This window comes from Pleurodeles waltl, chromosome 10 (genome assembly GCF_031143425.1).
Source record: "Pleurodeles waltl isolate 20211129_DDA chromosome 10, aPleWal1.hap1.20221129, whole genome shotgun sequence".
Classification (NCBI taxonomy): Eukaryota; Metazoa; Chordata; class Amphibia; order Caudata; family Salamandridae; genus Pleurodeles; species Pleurodeles waltl.
In genome coordinates this window covers 801,197,999-801,218,906 of record NC_090449.1, presented here as the reverse complement: position 1 = coordinate 801,218,906, position 20,908 = coordinate 801,197,999, and the positions used below count along the sequence as shown (strand labels likewise).

The 20,908-nt window shown below is 42.0% G+C and overlaps 1 protein-coding gene across 1 annotated transcript in view; it reads right to left on the bottom strand.

The window, feature by feature from the left end:
• Nucleotides 1-20,908, bottom strand: part of RAPGEF5 (Rap guanine nucleotide exchange factor 5) — an 863,712-nt gene that overhangs the window by 95,022 nt on the left and 747,782 nt on the right. The window contains exons 15-16 of the mRNA XM_069211465.1: nt 15,587-15,617; nt 2,540-2,618 (exon numbers count right to left, since the gene is read on the bottom strand). Coding sequence (XP_069067566.1) covers nt 2,540-2,618; nt 15,587-15,617 — 110 coding nt within the window. The remainder of the gene's footprint in view (nt 1-2,539; nt 2,619-15,586; nt 15,618-20,908) is intronic.

Genomic DNA, 20,908 nt, shown 5'->3' with positions numbered 1-20,908 from the left:
GCTCAATGTTAGTGGTATGGTGGTGGCCATGAAAACTCTTTACAACTCCAACTCTCAAAATCGAAGTTTGTATGTATTATATTACCATTTTAACAACTGTTCATTGTACAAGTAAGCGAAAAAAAACCCTGCCAACTTGTGGTTTCAGGGTAGTGGTCAGAGTACTTTCTATGGTTGATTATCATTGTAAACAATGATTACTTCAATTGTATGTATGAAGATAGCAATAAATATGTGCACTGTCATTTCCATAAAGTCTCACTGAGATAATTACTAATAACCAGTGCTTTAATTGGGCCGGTACTGTCTGGTACTGAGTACCAGCACTGTTTTATTTTGAGATGGAGAGTATTGGCACATCTCAAGAAAAACGTAATACTTTTAATTGGAGAGTAACGGCACTTCTCAGAAACAAGCAGGTACTCTGGCACAGACTACCTGCACTTTAATTTTTCTATTTCAAGCACTGCTCATGACATCAGTCACTAAAGTAGCATGCATCAAAGTGTTGGCAGTACTTAAATGAGATTCGGAAAGCAAGCAGCATATCTACAACTAGGAATAAACAGAAGATATATTTTGATGTAATATTTATATGTACAATCTATTCCACAACCTTTTTCTAATCGCTGAACAAAAATTAAAAATAAACATACAAAACGGGTTCACAGCGAACATCTTTCATCCTGGAGAACGTTCTGCCCTATACAGTATGCACCAACCATAGCTATAATCTGTTTAGCATGAATACAGTCATAGGAAAAGGCCCAAATTAGCAGGACGACATTTGCATGTGGGTAATTTGTAGAATGCAGCAGCATGTGTATCATCACATCACTCCACAAGAAAAACATAAATTGAAGACTCTACAGCGTCAATTTTGGATATTGCCCAGTCCTCAACAATATGTTTCATGGGGAAGTATTTTTGCTGACATTTATACTTTTTTTGTTGTTTTCAAAACCATCTTTTCATTTCAAACCATGCTCAGCGTATAGTCTTAACACATGTCATGGTCACATTTAAAAACCCACCCATGCGAGGCACCAGTCCAGGTCCCACTTTCAGACCGATATCCCCTGGGGACCACTTGCTCCCCACCCCCTTGCAATATTTCACTTGTCAACCCCGGCTGCCTGTTGTGACCAGTGCTTCATGTACCTGGGCCATCCCTCATCCCCCTGCAATGCCCAGGATCAGTCATATCATGTAACAATGTTTATTACAGATGAGGAACACTGATAATGCACAACACTAGTCCCACGCCCACAATACAGGAGGGGTGAGTTCCGGGAAACAAGAGGAAGAAAGAGATGTCAAGGTTTCTGTCCTCCCTACATATACAGTATCATACCATCAGCAAATGTGACCAGCCCAGGAAGGACTAGATGGAGGGTTCGCTCACAGGGAATTACACATTTATCGGGGACCCTCATGTCCATGTTTAGTTTCCAAACTAGACAGGACCCAGGGTGGGGATTACAAAAATTTGTAAGGCAGGGTCCCACACACAGGAGCACACACTAGATCCTGTTTCCAAGGGAGCCATTCACTACAAGGTTTTCTCTGGTGAATATGGCTGGCCGATGATGAAGGACAACACCCAGGGTGGTGTGTGAGGCTATGCCTCACAAGCTGGCAGTAATGTACATAAAATAACAAGTTCACCTCTGAAACATACCTGGAGTCAATACATTTCAATAAAAACACAGCAGCAGTATAAAAAAGTCCAGGAGACAATCCAAAAGAATCAAATTAGGATTCTGCAGGCCCAGTCCTAGTCCCAGTACTACGGCATATGCAGATACACTGCAATCATGCGTTGTAGAAGGGTAAGGTGACCGTGGTACCTAGACCAGTTGCAAATTAAAAGACCAATATGGGTTCTAGGGTGACACCTGAGTCATGGGAAGTGGGAGGCCCTGCACACTGGTGCCAACGGTATTATGTGAAATAAAGGCAAAGTATGTTTCTGATGGATTTACCACACACTCTACACGAGGTAGCAGTTTGGGTCACAAGGTTCTCGTTTAGGACCTGGGTACATGAAGGCAGAAGATGAAGTGAAGTAATATAAACATGCCTTCCATATGTTACCGATTATGAATGAAGAAATATATCTGATAAGCTACGCAATTCAAGACAACTAGTGATTACCTCAAGATAGGCCCAGCTGACAAGATAAAAACAGTTTTCATTAGTTTAAGGGCATAGGCCGATAAAGTTGATCCATGACGTTGATCTTGAGTAACAACGTGTTCCCATCATCCAGGCATAAAACAAATTATTAATACGCAACATGTAGTGTGCTGGGTTTAAGATCTGAGATTTGCAGTATTCCGATATATTTTGCTATGCACCATGTATACATATTCAAACTAACATATTACATTTACATTTTCTATTTATTTTGATGTGACGGTAATTTTTATTGTTGCAGATAAAAACGTGAACATCTGTCTCCAACAGTCCTCCATAGTGTTTTAATATATAATCCCATCGTCCCACCCCCACAACCTCCTTACGATATTATACTTACTTTCCTCTGCTTCAGTCACACTTCCTCTTTGTAGAAGCCAATTCTCTTTCAGGCTGAATTGGTGGAAAAGGGCTTTATTCTGTGGGCAGAAAAGAAGAACAATGTGTGCCTGTGTCACTCCCTCTGTACAACAGAAGCTGTTTTTAGATCTTTAATAGCCTGTTCCATGCAGAGCAGCTGACCAAAAGAGAAAATAGGAAACCCATCCACCCAGGCCTAGGAAAAAACTGGAATGAGCTTTTGTTTGGTATTAAAACAAAATCGACTTTGTTGAGTTAAATGTCTGTAGTCTAAACTGTAATAGAAAGACAAAGCATCCTTTGACAGTACGTGTACAACATCATCCTGAAATGTTTCTGAGGCTGGTCCCCGTAGTGAAATAATTCCGCAATTGCAATCTCATACACTTGTAGGTAGTAGTTCAAAAATTATTCCGGACTTCAGCTAGTATACTCTATGTTCATTTCAGTCATGAAAGATAAAGAATACTATTATCAAAAATTGTATATTTAAAAAGCAGAATTTGCTATTTTTATTTAACCGTTTGCATGTGGCCAATTCATTTGGCACAAATGTATTTCGTTTGAAAGTGGTTTCTTAATATAACGTGTATTTGTAACAGGGGCTTTTTAGCGCTCAGTAACAAATGAATATGGTTACCCAACAGAATGGTACTCATAAAAGGCTGAGTGGACCCTTTGGAATTCAAAACTGTGACCATATGTTTAAACACCGGATCATCCCAGAGTAGATTCGTTACTCCACTGAGCCTCCAGGTCTGACTCACTCAAGCTTCGTTTAAAAGTTAACTGAAATGTTCATGGGATACACAAAAAACATAATACATCAGCTGGGTCCTTGAAGGATTCATTCTGAACACATTTCCACATCAAAGAGATTAGTAACAGTTCAATGGGGACCGTCACAATGGCACCATCGTTTACAACCAACAAGAAGGGGAGGAGCAAACTGAACAGAACGTAGCCAACAGAGCTATGTGACATGGTATATCTACCCCCTTACTGACAGCTCTGCAAAACGTTTGGAACGATTACCTCTTGATAAGAGAAGTCACAGGACAGCACTGAGGAAAGCGGTTTTACTCTCCACTCAGATCCATTGTCCATGACGCACACCATAACTATATGCACTAACTTCAACGGACACAAAGCTAAACGTCAAAGTTAAAAAGACACACCTTGAAGTACCCTGTCGTACTTCCTTAAACAATCTGACCTCATAAGGTGACTGAGCAACAAGAGAATGAAGATGCAGCAATGGAACAGAGCAGGGGTTGCACAGAGCCCTTAAAGTGAGAAACATCATCCACACCACAAACATTTTATCGACACCTGTCATATCAAAAACGCATATTACGTTACTGGTCTGGTGGACTCTAGACTCATTTAAACTTTTTGTACAATACTGGAAGAGAGACTCCAACTTATAAATTGGGATATTAGACAGTCAAAGAGCATTAGAGCACCGAAATCCATGTTATATAATGAATAGCATATGAGTTCTAGTACTTACGTATGTATGTATATAGGTATGTTTGTATGTCTTGATAAATGGGGGAAACAAACTTAGCTCGAGAGTAGCAGAGAACTGAGCATGGGGCATGGACTTTAGAAAATGAATCAGTGAGGAAGTCCAAGGGAAGACTGTTTGGTCGGGGTAGTGCTCCTAGAAAAGGTGTGTTCTTTATCATTCATTGTATAATGAGGTCAAATACTTGCTTTGTCACAGTAGTTAGCTTTGACACACAAAGATGTAACATCTGCTCTCTAGATGAGGTTCATAATCTTGCACTACTACAATTTGTGGCCAAAACCAACGTGTACAAATTGAGATTTCAACCTGTGGAGGGCAAGGGGGAGGGCTCTCCTGAGAATTAACATGCTACAGATGTATAAAACAATACAGGCGTCATCTGAATGGTGAAAAGTTTCACACAGAGTTGTAGATGCCTGGGTCTTAAGACAATTAAATGCTGATTCCACAGTGCCCTAAAATTCTAAAGAGGAATGTCCTAAAATAACTCAATGATTATGTTGAACATCACAGTGTAATACCTCTCATAAAATAGCTCGGTGAGGTATAAAGTTACTACTGAGATCTAAGACCTGTGTTACCTGAAGGACTTCTGTTTACTTACTACCTCTTCAGCCTTTGAAGGTTAATACCATTATTAACATTGACTGGTACTATTTATAGTGATGTAAAAGTGAAGAACTTTGACAGCAAGCAATATGAAAATACTAGTGTTTTGTAAGACCATCAATCAGACTTCAAATCACTCAATGTGACAGAAACTTTCAAACAGCAGAGAGAACTTCCCATCATTATTGATGGAAACTACCAGGCCCATCCTGAAGTCTCATCAACCTGCAGTGTGCTAGATTATGGAGTTTTAGTAGCAATGAGGCTGTTAGAATTTAATTTAAGGGAAGCTGAGACACCTTCTTAGATTAATCTGTTCCCTCCTCGAAGCTAATTGATTCTGATCTCTGTAAGTCCTGTAAAGCAGCTACTGGTACCCCTGAACATATGTTCTTGACATAAAAACTTCAAACTTTTGGTTGGAGGTCTATGACCATCTTTTGAGTATCTTTAGGGTGACCTTTTCTCTGATTGTGGCCCACGTTCTACTAGATCCGTATGCACGGACTCCTCTGCTTGAAATACCCAATAGAGATTTGGCACTACTGGATTTACTCCTGACGGTAGAAAATAAAAGTTATTTTGATTGAGTGGAAAGCCCTCAATAATGTCTCCTTTATATATGGTGGACCTGGGTGACTTACCTCCGGAGTACACACAAATGCATGACCTTCTCTTCCGCCATACATGTTCCTTCACAATCAATGTGGCACACTCTGGACATTTTTATGTCTACGGCATGACAGCCTCTTCCTTGATATTTGAATCTATTGACCGCAAAGAGAGCATTTATTCTTATGTTTTTTCCAGGTGGTGTTTCTTCCCTTCCTATTTCCCTATTTACTGTTCTATTTCTTTTTTCTTCCCTTCTCTTTTCCTTTCTTCTCTTTTCTAATTTTTAGGTAACTTCATTACCCTATTTTCTTTTTCTATTGATCTTTTGCTATTCCTTTGTATGGCAATGCAGCCATCGTTCTGTTAGACGTTGCTGTTATATGGCTTTTATATATACCTAGGGCAGTATATTCACCCTCAATTTCTGTGATCATGTATATCGGAAAATTGATTAAACATATGCAATTTTTTCTGTTATTAGTCTTCTAATAAAGCTTGGTTAATTTTTCTGCCTGTTCATTTGATTTTTTAATAACCAATTTTATTGTTTTATGCAGACAATAACAAGTCACTGTTACAGCAGAAAAGAAAGCATGCCCAGTCCGCCCCATCCAGTACACATCCATTGTGGTATATAAATAGTCTGAAATACAGAGTAACTTCCATAAATAGACATTCCATCCCAACATTATACAATTCAATAGCTAGCCCTGCATCGTCTAACCATCCACTTATTTGGACCAGATGTTGGTGTGCTTTTGTAGGCATCCTCTTTCTATGTACATTGACTGTTCCATTTGTGGGCAAAAGACCTGCCAGATACAGCCTAGAGGGGTAAGATAAGCACAGTATAAGTGATATAGCTGCACCAATCATAGTCTGTCAGAGATTGTGATGACACTCAGTACCATCAACGAGTCTCGCCAGTCCTCCTCCTCCAAGGGCCCAACCATTGTTTCCCAGCAGGACCACAGGGGCTGAAGAGTGTCTGGGGCATTCAGTATCATGGAGCGATAGATCTGGGAGACCCCTCTCCTACCCAGTGCCCCTATCAGCACCTTATTTTCCATGGGACTGAACTCTGGTATGGGGGTGTCCGTAGGAATGTGTACCCATAACTCATGGTGTAGATGCAAAAATGTATACAATTGTGTAGTAGACGGGGTATACGTTAGTTGAAGCTCCTTGAAGGAGGCAATGGTCATACCGGACCATGGATCGACTAGGGTAATGCGTACAGTACCCAATTGGGAAAAGCCTTCTAAGGTAGCTATGTCTCATAACCATATCCCATGTCATAAGGGACTATGTCGAGTTATTTTTTTCCACCACCCCTTGGGTTGCTTCAGCCTCAGAAATGGGGTCACAGTAAATTAACCCCATGATCTGGGGCAAGCCAAATAAACTAAGTTGTAGTTGGTAAGCTGGGTCCGGTCAATACCCAGTGAACCAGTCATTAATGATTAGGATTTGGGATGCTAAATAATAGTAGTATAAGTTAGACATGCCCAGTCTTCAGTCAAAGGAGGTGCAGTGGCAAGTGCTCCAGGTCAAACGGAGTCTGCTATTGTGCCAAATTAAGGCACCACCCATGGAGTCCATTTCCATAAACCAATGGCACGGGATTCCAATAGAGGTGTTTTGGAAAAGAAAAAAAGAAAATGGGGTAGAATTTTATATAAAGCAACTTGACCTGTGATGTTTAGTGATAATGATTGCCATTCGTTAAGGTCCAGTCTAACCCTGCAGATCAGCAGTGTCAGTTAAGGGACCAAGTCAGGGATGGGTCAAGAACTACATTTATACCAAGATTGCAAAAGCTGAGGGGTCGAATCAGTATATTCGATTGCCAATCAATGGTTTCTTGCATTCTAGCTAATGGCAACAAAAGTGATTTGGCCAGGTTAACAATTAGGCAGGAAGCTTCCACAAAAAGCTGCAGAAAATAAAGACAGCGAAGGCTGCTGTCCATTGGGTTCAACACATATAATAAGACATCATCCGCATGAAGTGGGTTATAGTTCTCATGATCCATCTCCCACCTCCATCCTGCAAGCAGTGGATCACATCGAATTAAATGAGCGAGAGGCTCTATGGCCAACGCAAACAGGAGTGGGGATATAGGGCATACCTTTCAGGTGCCATGGCCTATGGTGAAAGTCTCCGACACCACCTTGTGCCGTTGGTGGTGTGTTTAGCAAATGGACCATGCGTCGAAAGTGGGTCCCCGTGACTGCCTTCATGAGGACACAGAACAAGTAATCTCAGCCCACTGTGTCAAATGCCTTTTCAAAATCCACTAATAACAAGGCCAGTGGCACTGGGAGTGTGTCGTTGGGCAAGCACAACATGCAGGCACCACAGACAGTGGCTGGTACTATATGCTGGCATGAAGCAGCATGGGCCTAGTGTATCAAGGTCCCAATAACTTGCTGCAGTCAAACGGCCAGAATGGTGGCACAGATTTTTATCTCTGCATTGATTTGAGAGACAGGTCTGTACTTTGCACATGATACGGATGCTGGCTGTCTCTTTGGTATGACCACTATTGTGGCTTGATAAAGATCACAGGGGATGGTGCCCATCTTCACTGCTTCCTCATAGTGATTTAGTAGATGAGGGGTAAAAATACCCTACATTTAACATAAAATTCAGTCGGGTAACCATCAGGACCCAGCATCTTGCCGAGTTTCATGGCTGAGATTGCCTCACCAATCTCCGCTAGTGTGATGGGTTGAGCCAAGCTGCCTCGTGCTGAGTTGGGCAAAGAAGGCATGGGTGTGTCTTCAATAAGAGGAGTCGCCCTCTCGGCTGCAGGTCGAGGGATGCCTGTATATAGCTTTGCATAGTAGTCAGAGATGGTTATATCCAGAGAAGTGGTAACGTAATGCCTTACGAGTGTCATCTCAGGTATGATCTGGCCCGCCAAAGGATTACAGGTGAACCAATACAACAACTTGGTATTTTGGTCTCTCCAGCCCTAGATTCATGCCAAAGAAGCGCACCAGATTTGTTTTTCTGCTTTCAAGGAGTGGGCTCTGATTTCTTCCCTCACCAAGGCTAGGGCCCCTATAGTGCCAGTGTGATTGTTAAGCTTCAGGTGTGCTTCCATACGGAGCGCATGGCCCTCCAGTTGGGTAATATGCTGCTGTTGGATCTTCTCTTTCTGTATGAGGAGGGCCTTTGCATGGCCCCGGACATTAGCCTTGCATGCTGTCCGTAGAATGCTTTTGGATGGAGCAGTATCAGTACTACTGTGAAAGTACGTTTCAAGCTCTCGGTGGAGGTCTTATGTATAAGTCTCATCCTGGAGGTGCCAGGCATTAAGGCACCACATAGGACATCTCAGGGGGTCAGGTGGGGCAATGCCAGGTAGTAGTGGAGCATGAGCCAAGATAACTCAGCAAAGATCTGAATCTGGGTGACAGACGTTATGTCAATGGCAGGCATAAGGAACATGTCTATATGTGTGTAGTCTGGAAAAATAAGGATTCATGAGCTCTGGAAGCATAGGTCCATGTGAGAACATGCCTCTCTCAGGATACAGTCGCGGTCCTTAAAATTGAATAGGCGTGCAATCATAGGTCTAGGTGGCATCCCTAGGGTAGGTCTGGGTGTAAGCATCTGGTAAGCGCACTCCACATTGAACCAGGGGACAATTTGTCAGGTGAGATCCAAGATTTAATCCAGGCCTCCAAAAATTTTCCAGCACAACTGATTTCTGCGTCTTCCAGAAATCCAATGAAGCACAAATTATTGCTTCTCAAATGATTCTCGGCATCTTGCTCCTATTGCTGGAGATCATGTACATGGGTGAGTAAAGAATTTACCTTGGTCTGAAGGTGAGTATTGTCTCTCCTACTGTGGAGATATGCCCTTCTGCCTCCGCGATGTGGCTTTTGGCATTTTTGAGGTCCTGATGGAGGTGAGCCACATCGGCCAGTACCTCTCCAATTTTAGTCTCCACCGCCGACTGTGAGAGCTGAATAAGTTGCAGGATTTTGTCAGTGTCACCTCCGGTAGAGGCTTCCTTGGAGTCACTCCCAAATGGTCCTGTCAGAGTCGTAAACTTGTAGATGCAAGACTGAGAAGGATGGGATTTCACATTCCTGTCTTTCCCCATGGCAGTAAGAATCAGTATCAAAGTTACATAAGGACGCCCAATCCACTAGCCACTGCCTGTAGCAGCACGAGCAGCAAGGCACCCGAGTACTGGCAGTCATCCAGGAGTACCAAAGGAGATCCGCAAGATGAGTTGTGCCAGGTCGCAGTGGAGATTGGGCCACTGACTGAAGAAAAGAGGAGGTGCAGACGAGGCCTCACAAGAGGAACAAGAGGCAGTGTTCAAGGAAACAGAGCAGAGAGCAACTCCTCGGTCAGCAGGCTTATTGGGGTTCACAAAGCTCACAAGCTGCTGCGAGCATGGGTGACCCCCCCCCAGAGACGCATGTGTCACATAAACTCACTCTTGTGTTCATGCAGGAGCAATTCCAGAGGTGCCAAGGAAAGTGGGCATAGCCGTGAGGCTAGGATCAGAAGACACACAAGTCTACAGACGGTCTTAGTGCAGTGGGAAGTCACTTCCACCAGGGAGGCTATGTGAGAGGGCAAGAGCATCTGATCAATATATGGGTGAGAACTTATGATGGCTCTGCTGGGTAGCAAGATGGATAAGGCAGCAGAAGTTGTGGTGTAAAGCCAAAGTTACCCCAGCATTCTGCCTCCCCCAAGTAGCGCTAACTGTTAGTCTTATTGGGGGGCGAGGAAGAGGAGAGCAGTAATCCCCACTTGGCAAGCCTCAGGTGCAAGGAAGGAGTGAAATTACAGGCCATCACCTGGAGGTGCAAGACTCATGTCAGGCCAGACTCTCAAGCAGCATCAGGCAGTGTAGCAGGAGCGCTAGTGTTGGCCAAAAACCATTTCCACCTCGCAATGCACTGGGTCTCCAGTCGTGTGGAGTGATGCGCAGGCAGGCAGGGCTACATCACCGCTGTGGGTCCAGTGGAATCACCACTCATATCACGGAGGAGGTTGCTTTATGGGCTGCACTTACGATCTGGAGGCCGCCACAGTTCCGAAGCAGGTGCGGCGGCCCCAGGGGGCTCAAGAGGCCACACTCCGAAAAATGTCCCCAGCAGGTTCCTTACCTCTGGTGCAGCAGTCGGGCAGAGCAGGAAGGCCGAAAAGAGGGGTCGGTGTAGAACAATGCCAGGGGTGCAGCCACAGCAATCAGGGCCTTAGCGTTCAAGGGCGGCCACCATCTTAAATATGATTGCGCTTTCGGCAGCCACCCCCTACACTCAGCAGCAATCAAAGGGGGCTCCTCTGTAGCATAGTAGTGTGAAAAGGGGCCCAGAAGAGGTGTACCAGTTATGGTTAGTGTCTGGCAGTGAGGACGGTGAGGATGATGGAGGGGTCCGGAGCATTCTCAGAGTGCAGCTACCATCTTGACACCCTAGGCCACACCCCCCACCTGTTCATTTGATTATTCTCCATTGTAATCCCTAGCTATGCTTGATATTTTTTGAGTGTGGACCTTAGATATATTTCTGTGTGTTATGCACGTATTGTTTTTCTTTTCTGTCTTCTGTAATTTCACTATAAAAAAAACTAATAAAATATTTAGAAAAGATTAATCTGTTGCCTTCATCTCAATCATAGTCTATGAGTCAGGATTTAGCTTGTTGAGTCATCCCATCGGTAAATGTTAAAGTAGTTCCACAATAACCTTCCCCTTCATCTCCTGTATTTCACACACCTATGTGACATTTTGTGCAGCTAAGCAATTTAATATTACTTTTAATTTAAAATGAACGTGGAAACACTCAGGTTTAAAGAACCCAAATCATATCACAAGCTAGCTGCAAAATGTTTGCGAGAGAGGTTCCAATGTTGACATGCTGCAAAACAATGCAGAAAGTAGGGAATTCAAGGGCAAGCTTTGACCTTTGGATAAACGATACATTAAAGATTGTGAATAAGGTACAGCATTCCTACTGTGTTTTATGTGTCTTATTATAGCATTATGACCACTCTTGAGATTCATATTGGTTAACAACTCGGATCCCAAATTATGCGCCTGGGGTGGAGGAAAGGGCATACAACAAGACAGAAAGACCTTTAGCAGCCAGCATAGTCTGATGACTGATGTAAATATGCTACAAGGCTATTAGAATAATCCACTTACCGAGGGTGTAGTGTGCTAAATTTAAATAGAAGAAGCAGAAAGACAAACATCTGAATGTTGAGCAGAAGGATTACAACAGCCATTATTTGCCTAGTCACTCCATTATCAATAACCGAACTGTCAACATTTCAGTGTTATACTACTTCTTCAAACTCACTATTGAGGGGAACATAGCATATCTCTGGTCAACACAAGACTGGGCTAAAAAATATGATCTACACATACTTTCCCAAACAATCCCAAGCAACAACTGACACGCTGCAATGAGTGCACAATGAAAACACTCTACTGGCAACAAACCCAAAGTCCTCTGCATCATTCCAAAGATATACAAGGATGTCTGATGGGACTGATCCATCAGAATGTTCAAATCGGGAACGTGCAAGCTCCATAAATGCAGAACATTAACCTCAACATCAAAGAACAACACTGAGGGGGCTGTCTCTAGAAATACTATCCCAGGTTGTGGGCTGTTATTGTCTGAGAATGCAACCAAATGACTTACACTTTATAAAATAGGAGAAAGCACTGAAGAACACGACACCTAAGATTTGGTTATCACCACATGGTGAGCGGATGTGGCGTAATGACCAGAGCTGCCAACTTTGGAACTGGGGAACCAAGTTAGAGTCCCAGCAACAGCTCAGCATCCTGTGATTCTGGTAAGGTACCTATTACCCTTGTGTCTATAAAAATGTGTTCTAGTGTAACGTAAGTGGTACTCATAACTTCTGTGTGTTATATAAAACTGCAAATAAAAAAATAAACTAAAAAAGAGACAAATAAATACAGGTGATCCGAAGAACACATTCAGCACCTTATCAATTGCCCCCACAATCCTCACATCTAGATGGAGAGCTTTGGGGTGACTCCCTTAAATCTCCTCTGAGGTCCAGGAGCTCAATTTGATTTTCGAGTTATATAAGTTACTCAAATTAGCAAACATTTGACCCATAATGATGCAACAACCATCTGCGCCATTCTTATTCCATAAAGCGCTTTGAAGATGCTGCAAGGCATGATGTTTGAGCTCTATAGAACACTGCAAAGAAATACACTAAGACTCTAGCAGGCCAGTGGATTAGAAGATTTCGCAGTAGTGCATGTAATAAATTGGCCCAAATTATTAAAGCCAATGATGAACACTGACGGATATATGAATATATGCTATGTATTTCGGTAAATAAATCTCTTCTCAAATTCACCCTACTTTGGTTGCATTAGTCTGACACAAGCTTACCCTTCTGTTAGGAAAAGAGAGCACTATTGTTGCATTTCATTTACACTTAGGAGCAGATAACTAGTAGATACTTCTCAACCATATAGAAACCAACTAATACTCTAGCGTGGTTCAACCTCTGACTCGGTTTACAAAGAAAGCTTTTAGGCCACAGACACTCACACCTTTTTTCTTCTAATGAGAATGTCCTCTGGGTGTCATTGGAAGACAACATGGTTGTAATATAGATTACGTTACTGACGTAAATCTGCAACCTTTGTCATGGCTCTTCTCTGAAACAAGAACAGATGTAGGAAGTGTCTGTATTTACATCCTCAATGTGGCTAACATCATCTAACTTCTTTCAAAGAATTTGTTGCTGCTCTTTATGTACACTTATACAATTGAAGCGTGCAGCAGCAATCCTTTTAAGTTCCCTGCCTCTGTGACATCTAAAACATTGCATTCAAAGTAACCTCCAATTTGGTTCGGTCTAATTATTGGCGAACCCACTCCTTAAGCGTGGGAAAGTTTACCACTTGTGAAAAGAACCATCTGAATTGTGTTTGAATTCAGCCTTGCTCGAAACCATGTGTTCATCAGAATGTCTGTACACACAAGGTTAAGTGGATACTAAATATATGTAAGACAAGAACGTGAGAAATATTCCACTCCATTACATTTTGTTACTGTGAGAAAGTAATAAATGTGCTAGAGCCTTTCTTTTACTGTTCAAACAGTAAATCATAAATGGAAATGTAGGAAGTATAACATCCCATTTATTTCACAGCTCCCTAAGGGAAGGAAAGGAGCTACATGCATCCCATTTAGCAAAATCTGCTATTTTTACAGAAATTAAACCCAGACTAGCAGGGACAGCCCCCCACGTGGGCAGAGAGCGTCACCCCGCCAAAACAATGCCCCCATAATGAAAAAATAAAATGGTAATAAACGTGATTACCATTTTATTGTTCAGTGCCTTGTTTGAAGTGCACTTGTCCCTTTGACCGGCTGTCTTGCGGTGGCCAGCCTGATATACGCACTTTAAACATCTCTAACCCAGCTGTCTTAAGACAGCTGGGTTAGAGAAAGCATAGGCCTCCAGCGCTCTGGTGAGTGCTGAGAGAACCCGCTACCACCAATCCTGATGCTGGTTTCATGCTAGTTACCAAGATGAAACCAGCATCAGGATTGGTTTGTGCAGTTTCCTGGGTCCCCTGACCGTTGCGCGTCAGAGCTGTTAGAGGTGACGCAAGGAGAGAAGATCATCGACAGGTAGGTGCATTTTTAGAAATGTTATTTTTACTGTATCCTCCCTACAGCCCCCCCGCCCCCTCCATTGTAAATACGAGCTGGCCACCACTACAGGCTAGTATCAATTTCAATGACATCAGATGTTAGAATTACCAATGCTGTGATAGTTAAATGTTCAACTTCTCAAGGAAGCAAGTCTTTGCGTGTGTTGTTGGAATTTGATCAAGTAATGTATAATTTTTGCAAATATATTTACAGATAATGTAATAACTGATAGAACTATAGTAGAGGCACATACATACACACACACAAGGACGTAAAAAGAAAAGTGTTGCAACTCTAGCTAATTACATTTAGAAAAAAGGTGAATGAAATTGTGGATTAGCTAAAATATGAAATACAATTGTTTTAAGTTGAAACCACTCCGATATAACGCAATGCTTGACAGTCTATTACCGCATTGCACATGGTTAATCCTATTATCACTGACAAATGTTTCTCAAAGTGTATTAAATCACAGAAAAAGACTGTCTACAGACATCATCCAGAATATTAAATGGATGATTATTTGCTATACTGCTGAATGTTCTGCATAGCATCTGGTAGATCCAATTACACCTTAAGCAACCATTTCTGATCTTTGGTATTTCATAGTGCAGGTAAATCAAATTATTTCAAACCAACGTTCACTAGACATTGAATGAGCTATGTTATGGAACTCAAATAAGAATTGAAACAAATTACACTTCTACCATAAATCACAAAACCATGTAATTTCGGTTTTAATTTATGACACGCTGTGTTATAATTATTCAATGATGAAAACCATATTTAAAGAGTAATGTTTCAAAACAATCCCTGCTCAAGAAAGCCTAAAAGGGGTTTAGTTCGTACAGTTAAGCATCCAAATTAGGGCCTGTTAACAAGTGTTTGTAATGAAGCCAGACCCCTGAGTGTACAAGGTCAAACAGTGTGGGATACCAGCAATTTGTCCCTGTGATCTGAACTGTTGAGATTCACGTTTTCAACAGGGGCGTGCTCTCAGGATATCAGCTTTGGGTACCTATCCTACGTAACTGGATATGTTCACCCACTCTTCTCGGCAGATTATATTGTGCTTCTAACCCTTTTGTGCTCTCATTAGATTAAACGTATCACTATATAAACCCCACCCAGAAATAACCAATAAATATCACTTTTTCTTACTTGCATAAGAGATTTGTATTTTAATAATCAATGTGGTTCAAAGGTCGCCTCAATAAGAAAAAAAGTAAGGTAAGGCGGACGTTCTGGGCGCGGTCACCACTGCAAGGTTGGGCATGGATGGGCTGGGATGGGATGTGTAAGGCTGTCGGGCTTCCAGAAGACCACTAGGGCCCTAGAATGATCTCTCTCCTCAGAGCCATGGGTGGGGCACCACTCTGGGGTACTACACCGCTATTCCTTGAACTACTGTTTGCATTAATTAATATACAGAAAATACTTCAAAAAGATAAAGAACAAAGACATATGGACCTCAGCAGAGGCAGTCCAATTTACTGACAGAACGTGATTAGAAAAGTGGTCAAGCATTAGAAATCAAATATATTCACATGCTCGATAGAATTACCTTTCTGTGTGGTGAATATTCATCTACGGTGCTGAAAAATAAAGCAAAATACAAATCAGTCCACCTGAGAACAGGGCTACATTTATGCAGACGTACATTTCGTAACACACTGACCTATGCAGAAATCAGGAGGAGTAACTCTCCTTAAAAATGTTTTGGTACAGAAGGCAAGACTGGACATATTGATGTGTGGAAGAGAAATATTAAGGATGTTGTGCATGTCTTAAGTCAAGCATGAATCAACGCACCTCGTCCACAATTTAGGGGGTGCCTGATGCTGACAATAGATTGGTATCATTAAGGGAGACGCGAGACGAAATATATGGATGAGAAAGGAGCACGTTTTTCCGTTCTACAAGCCAATTCGTTCACGAGACCCACTCTAGTGGTCTGTGCCTGCCTTGAGCAGGAGAGACATCCATCAGAACTTGCTTAGTGAATAATTGATATTAAGCATTAAAAATCTCCCTGCGCGAATCATAAGATAATAAGAATGTATGAACAGCAGTGCAGCTTTATTTTAGCTAGATTTAATGTGTATCACGCACGAAAAATATACAAATCCGAAAAATTCGGGTTTATTTTTTATATGCATTAATAAGCTTTTTTCAATTGATTTCATTATCTGCAAGTATGTTCTTGTTTCTTTCAATATTCCGATTCTGCGCAGTTCATTTACCTCACCGGCAATACTATGTCTGGATTATTGATGTTCGAGTACAGCAGGATGTAATGTCGAAATAAATCGGACAAGAGAAGGTATAGCTAAAGATAAAACTCCAGCAAGCCAACAGATCCTAAATTTAGTTGTCTCAGACCTCTAATAGTGGACCAAACACAAACTGGCTGAAGACCTTCACAATAATGGGCACACCCCACATCAAACACAGGGCTCTACAATATCACAAAGGGTGACTAAAGAGGATGGTTATTTTATTTTGCCACAAAAGACACCGATGTATTATATAGTCTACAGAAATGTAATTTCACAAACATATTTAGCCATAACCACTCGGTCAATATATTCTTTCTTTTTATTTCAATATCGGAAAGACACATTGGAATAAATAGAAATCACGAATGAGACAGATATATCCACAATGAGCATACATATGCTATAAAGTGGCCACCAACATACGTGCACATTTAACTGTAACAGATTGTAAAACGGACTTACCAGGGAACATCTTGCAAAAAACTCCTTTGAACATTAATGCAAGAATGTGTAAAGGGAAAAAAGAGTTGGGGATCGGATGTGTAAAAACAATCCATGACTGTCAAAAATTCATTAGTATCAATGCATGCCAGGCATAAATAATTAAAAAGGGCCTATAACATTTAAAGGCTATGTTTTAGAGTGGAATAGATGTTGTGGGAAGGCGTTATGGCTCCCCTTGAAAAGAAAATGTTATTTACAGAGAAAATCAATGCTCTGGAATATTTTCTGTACATTGTGTAACAGAAATTAAATAGCAGGGGTGGCTTCTCTGCAATGGCGGAGGAGTGTCACCCCACTGGCTAAGAGCCAGCAGCAAAAAAATAAAACAAAATTTGAATATCATTTTAATTTTCTGCTGCTTGCTCAGCCAGCAGGTGCAGGGAGGGGAGGGGCTGGACCACGGGAGGTGGGAGGGGGGATAAGGAATTGTGTGCACTAAGTGTGCATGTGTGTTTGGACAGGTTAAGACGGCCGTCGAAACTCACATGTGCACTTAGGGTTCTCCAGCCTGGCTCTGTACACAGCCAGACTGGAGAACGCGCACAGGTCCCAGGATTGTGTCTGAGCGGCAGTCGCTGCCGCTCAGACCAATCCTGACATTACTTACATGCTATGTTTAGCATGTAAGCTGAACCAGGATTGCCGGGGAGCCTCTTCTGGTGTCCCAGTGAATGATGGGACAACAGAACAGGAAAGGAGGATGAGCGAGACGGCAATAGAGGATGGCAGCAACAAACAGTTAAGTTTTGTTTTTTAATTTAATTTATTCCCCAGTCCCCGTCGTCCCTCCCACCCCTACCTTTAATATCTGCGGCAGCTGCCGCTGCAAACTACGAACCAATAACACCCCTATCAAAAACGCTAAAAGCAGCCCACAATGCAAGAAGTTTGAACTAGAATAGGGGGCTTTTATGGGTGGGCCATGGCATCCCACAGAGCACCAGAAGCACCCACTCAGCCAGCAGCCTGGCTGAAAAATGCAGAGTAGCAGGATAGTCAGTCCACCCTTGCTGTAGAAAAAGTCAAAGACTAGTACAAGACCTTCCTGTGAGCAATCAACCACCTGGGCAAGAGTGAAGGAAAGGCTAGTATTTTAACACACTAAATAAGCTCAGTCAAGGTTAAGATCCAGGAGCTTACAAACCGAGGTGAGCTTCCCTCAAATGACTTTTTGCTCAATAATGGTAGCATTCTGCTGGGGCCAGAAGTTGGTAGCCACGGTTGCATTTCAGTAAAAAAAACGGAAGGGTCCAAGGTTATTCATAAAGGGTAAGTTAGTTAGCATGTTGGCGATATATGGTAACTACCAACATTTGTCTTTAACTGGGACAGTGCCTACTTGGATGGACGGTTTGGTACTGTCTAACTACATACCTTCTAACTTACCTAGTTATTCTGGATTTTATTGATGCAGTGGCTGCCAGAACTACTGAATGGTGTTCGATAAACTTGGATAGCCTTTTTGGGAGCTCCGGGTAAAACAAACATGACCGACTACTAAATCTCTGTCTGGGAGAAGGTGACTCTGGGTAGCAACTTAAAGATGCTTTGTTCATCTGGTCACTGTAGTTTCCTGTTGGTTTGTCAGATGCCTGGCATGCAGGCTTGTGTTTTTCTAAAATTCAACGCTGACACAGGACACTATGAATCATATGATGTTTGATAGGTGGCCAACCAACCTTCAAGGTACGTGTAAGCCCTCGCTTCCACTGTGGATCATTTACCATATCTGGGGACAGTTACCGTCCAAGCAGGGATCTCCGTGATTTAAGTGTGTCCACCACTGCAGGGGAAGCACTTTCATCACTGCTGAAGCAGACCATCATGCCGTTTGACCTGTTCAGGATTCTCTTCTACTTCATAAAAACAAACACCAAAAATGCAAAAGAAAAATCTCACTCTTCTGAGGTAATGCTCATGAAATAAATACATTTAGAAAGTTCAAGAGCAAATAAACCAGATGTTAAAATAAAGTTCTGGCTAAACCAGGCAACAGCATGGCAGTTCTAAGAAGGCAAAATCACTGCAGCAGCCCTACACTAAATTTGGAGGGGGGGATTCCTAATGTGATATGGTGCCCTGTAGCAGGCAGGTCACCAGTTCAAAACTGGCAATAATGGAACCAACTGAGGCAACACTGTGAGAAAGGCAGTGGTTCTCATTTGGCTAAATGGGGGGTGAGGGAGCTATGCATTCAGCAATATAAGCCTTGCCAGTTTATGAAGGAATTCCGACCCATCAAACCTTAACTGGCCCCTTACGTCCCTACAGCACAGTACTAGTGCAGTCACACTCAATGGGTAAGGTCAGTTGATAAACGGTGGCCCCTGGATAAATGGTTTCAAGTCACACTTGTGTTCCTATGCTGCACTTTTCTGTGCAGTTCTCTCCTCTCAGTTCCTAAAATTTCTATGAAGATCTCTCAGGACTAGCTACAAGAATAAGACAGGCTTCGGCATATGCGCCCCTCAAGCCCAAAATACATGAATAGAGCTCTCTCTCAGCTGTGGTACAATCATATGGTCTCCAAGTAAGAACATAACGTCTTCCTTACAAAGAATCAGAATTCCAAGATAGTATATGTTGGAATTGGAAAATTTTGCCACATTTCTAGGGATGTTTAACCCAATGAGTTACGTAAATCTCAAGGCCTGAAGTAACTAAAAGTGCATGTATATTCCAGACTCCTTTACTACTCTTTGGCATCTCCATAAACTTTAGAGCATTGTCGAGAACGGTATACGTCTCTGAAGACTTCCTGTCCATTCTAGATGGCCCCTAGTTATGTCCTTAGGCGTGTGCTCATCTTCTAGCAGACCTACAATATTCGCAAGATTAAAGTTAATTTCTACGCGGAGAGTCACGCATCTCACTGTATCTAAATACTGCCTTGCCTAACAAAGTACCATGGCTTCGACCTCTTTATTGTGCTCTCATGTTGGGGAAATGTTTTATAATTTAAGAATCCCTCATCCCAGTGAAATACTGGTCATTAAATGGATCGTCTAGGTTTGGAAGCTTCCAGGAATGCCCACTCTGGTTGTGTATGCATATTATGAAGCCAGACTGCTAGCTAGAAAACTATTCATTCAATACAATCAGGGTAATATATTGTTGTGTAAAGCATTGCATAACACACTTCTGCTGTTGCTAAACAATTTCAATCAATTATGTTACTACTATGGCAGCCTGAGTCTGCTTTGCAGAATACGAACTTGTGACCAAGTAGGTCTTTGTAGAAATACACTTTTGAACACTTCTAAACACACCTTTATTGTTTGCAATTCATGCCCACTTACGTCATAAAATGAGTCGTCATTGACGTCAACATTTTGAATGTGAGTTTGTAACCTTTTACCATGTAAGGTAATGTGACATTGCCATGCTCTTTTGCAGAGGTGATGCAACACTATTAGAGGATTAGTGTTCATACAAACCAGTGTAAGTACATCTTCCAGCACCAGCAAATAACTTTCAAAGACTGGTTAGGAACACTCGTTCCTAGACCACTGGGTCAGACATGGCAGTAAGATAAATGAGTTTGAATATGAAGTTTATATTCTGCAACGCACATCATATTCCTAGTCTTCACTTCTACAGGAAGGCTTACCCATGCAGCAATGACAAAAAGTGAACTATGAGCAAACCCTAAAGGATCAAATTCTCTTTTCTAAATCTAAAACGGACACGAAGGCAAGTGTGGAATTCATTTCAAATCACAAGATATCTTGTCTTCCAGGAAAAGAGTTTCATTTAAAAGGATGAGGATGCATTGTAATGGCAAACTTGCAGAAGGGAGAATTTGGCGGAAATGAGGATTGGTCAAGTTGGGATGCGTGTGTGTATACAGAACCTGAAACAATGTGATGTGAGGTTAGGTAAAGTCAGCTGTTGAATTAAGCATTCATCACATGAACAACTGCTGAATGTGAAGGAAATGACACCAAGATAAGTAAATAAAATTGGAGGTATTATTTATTTGATGATGATTCTACACCCTTCACTCGTTCACCCTGAATGCCCAATATCTCAGTTGTAGAGTTCTGTTCAACCATATTCTGCATTCTGTTCTCCTCACATTTCAAGTCCCATCAAACTCCCAT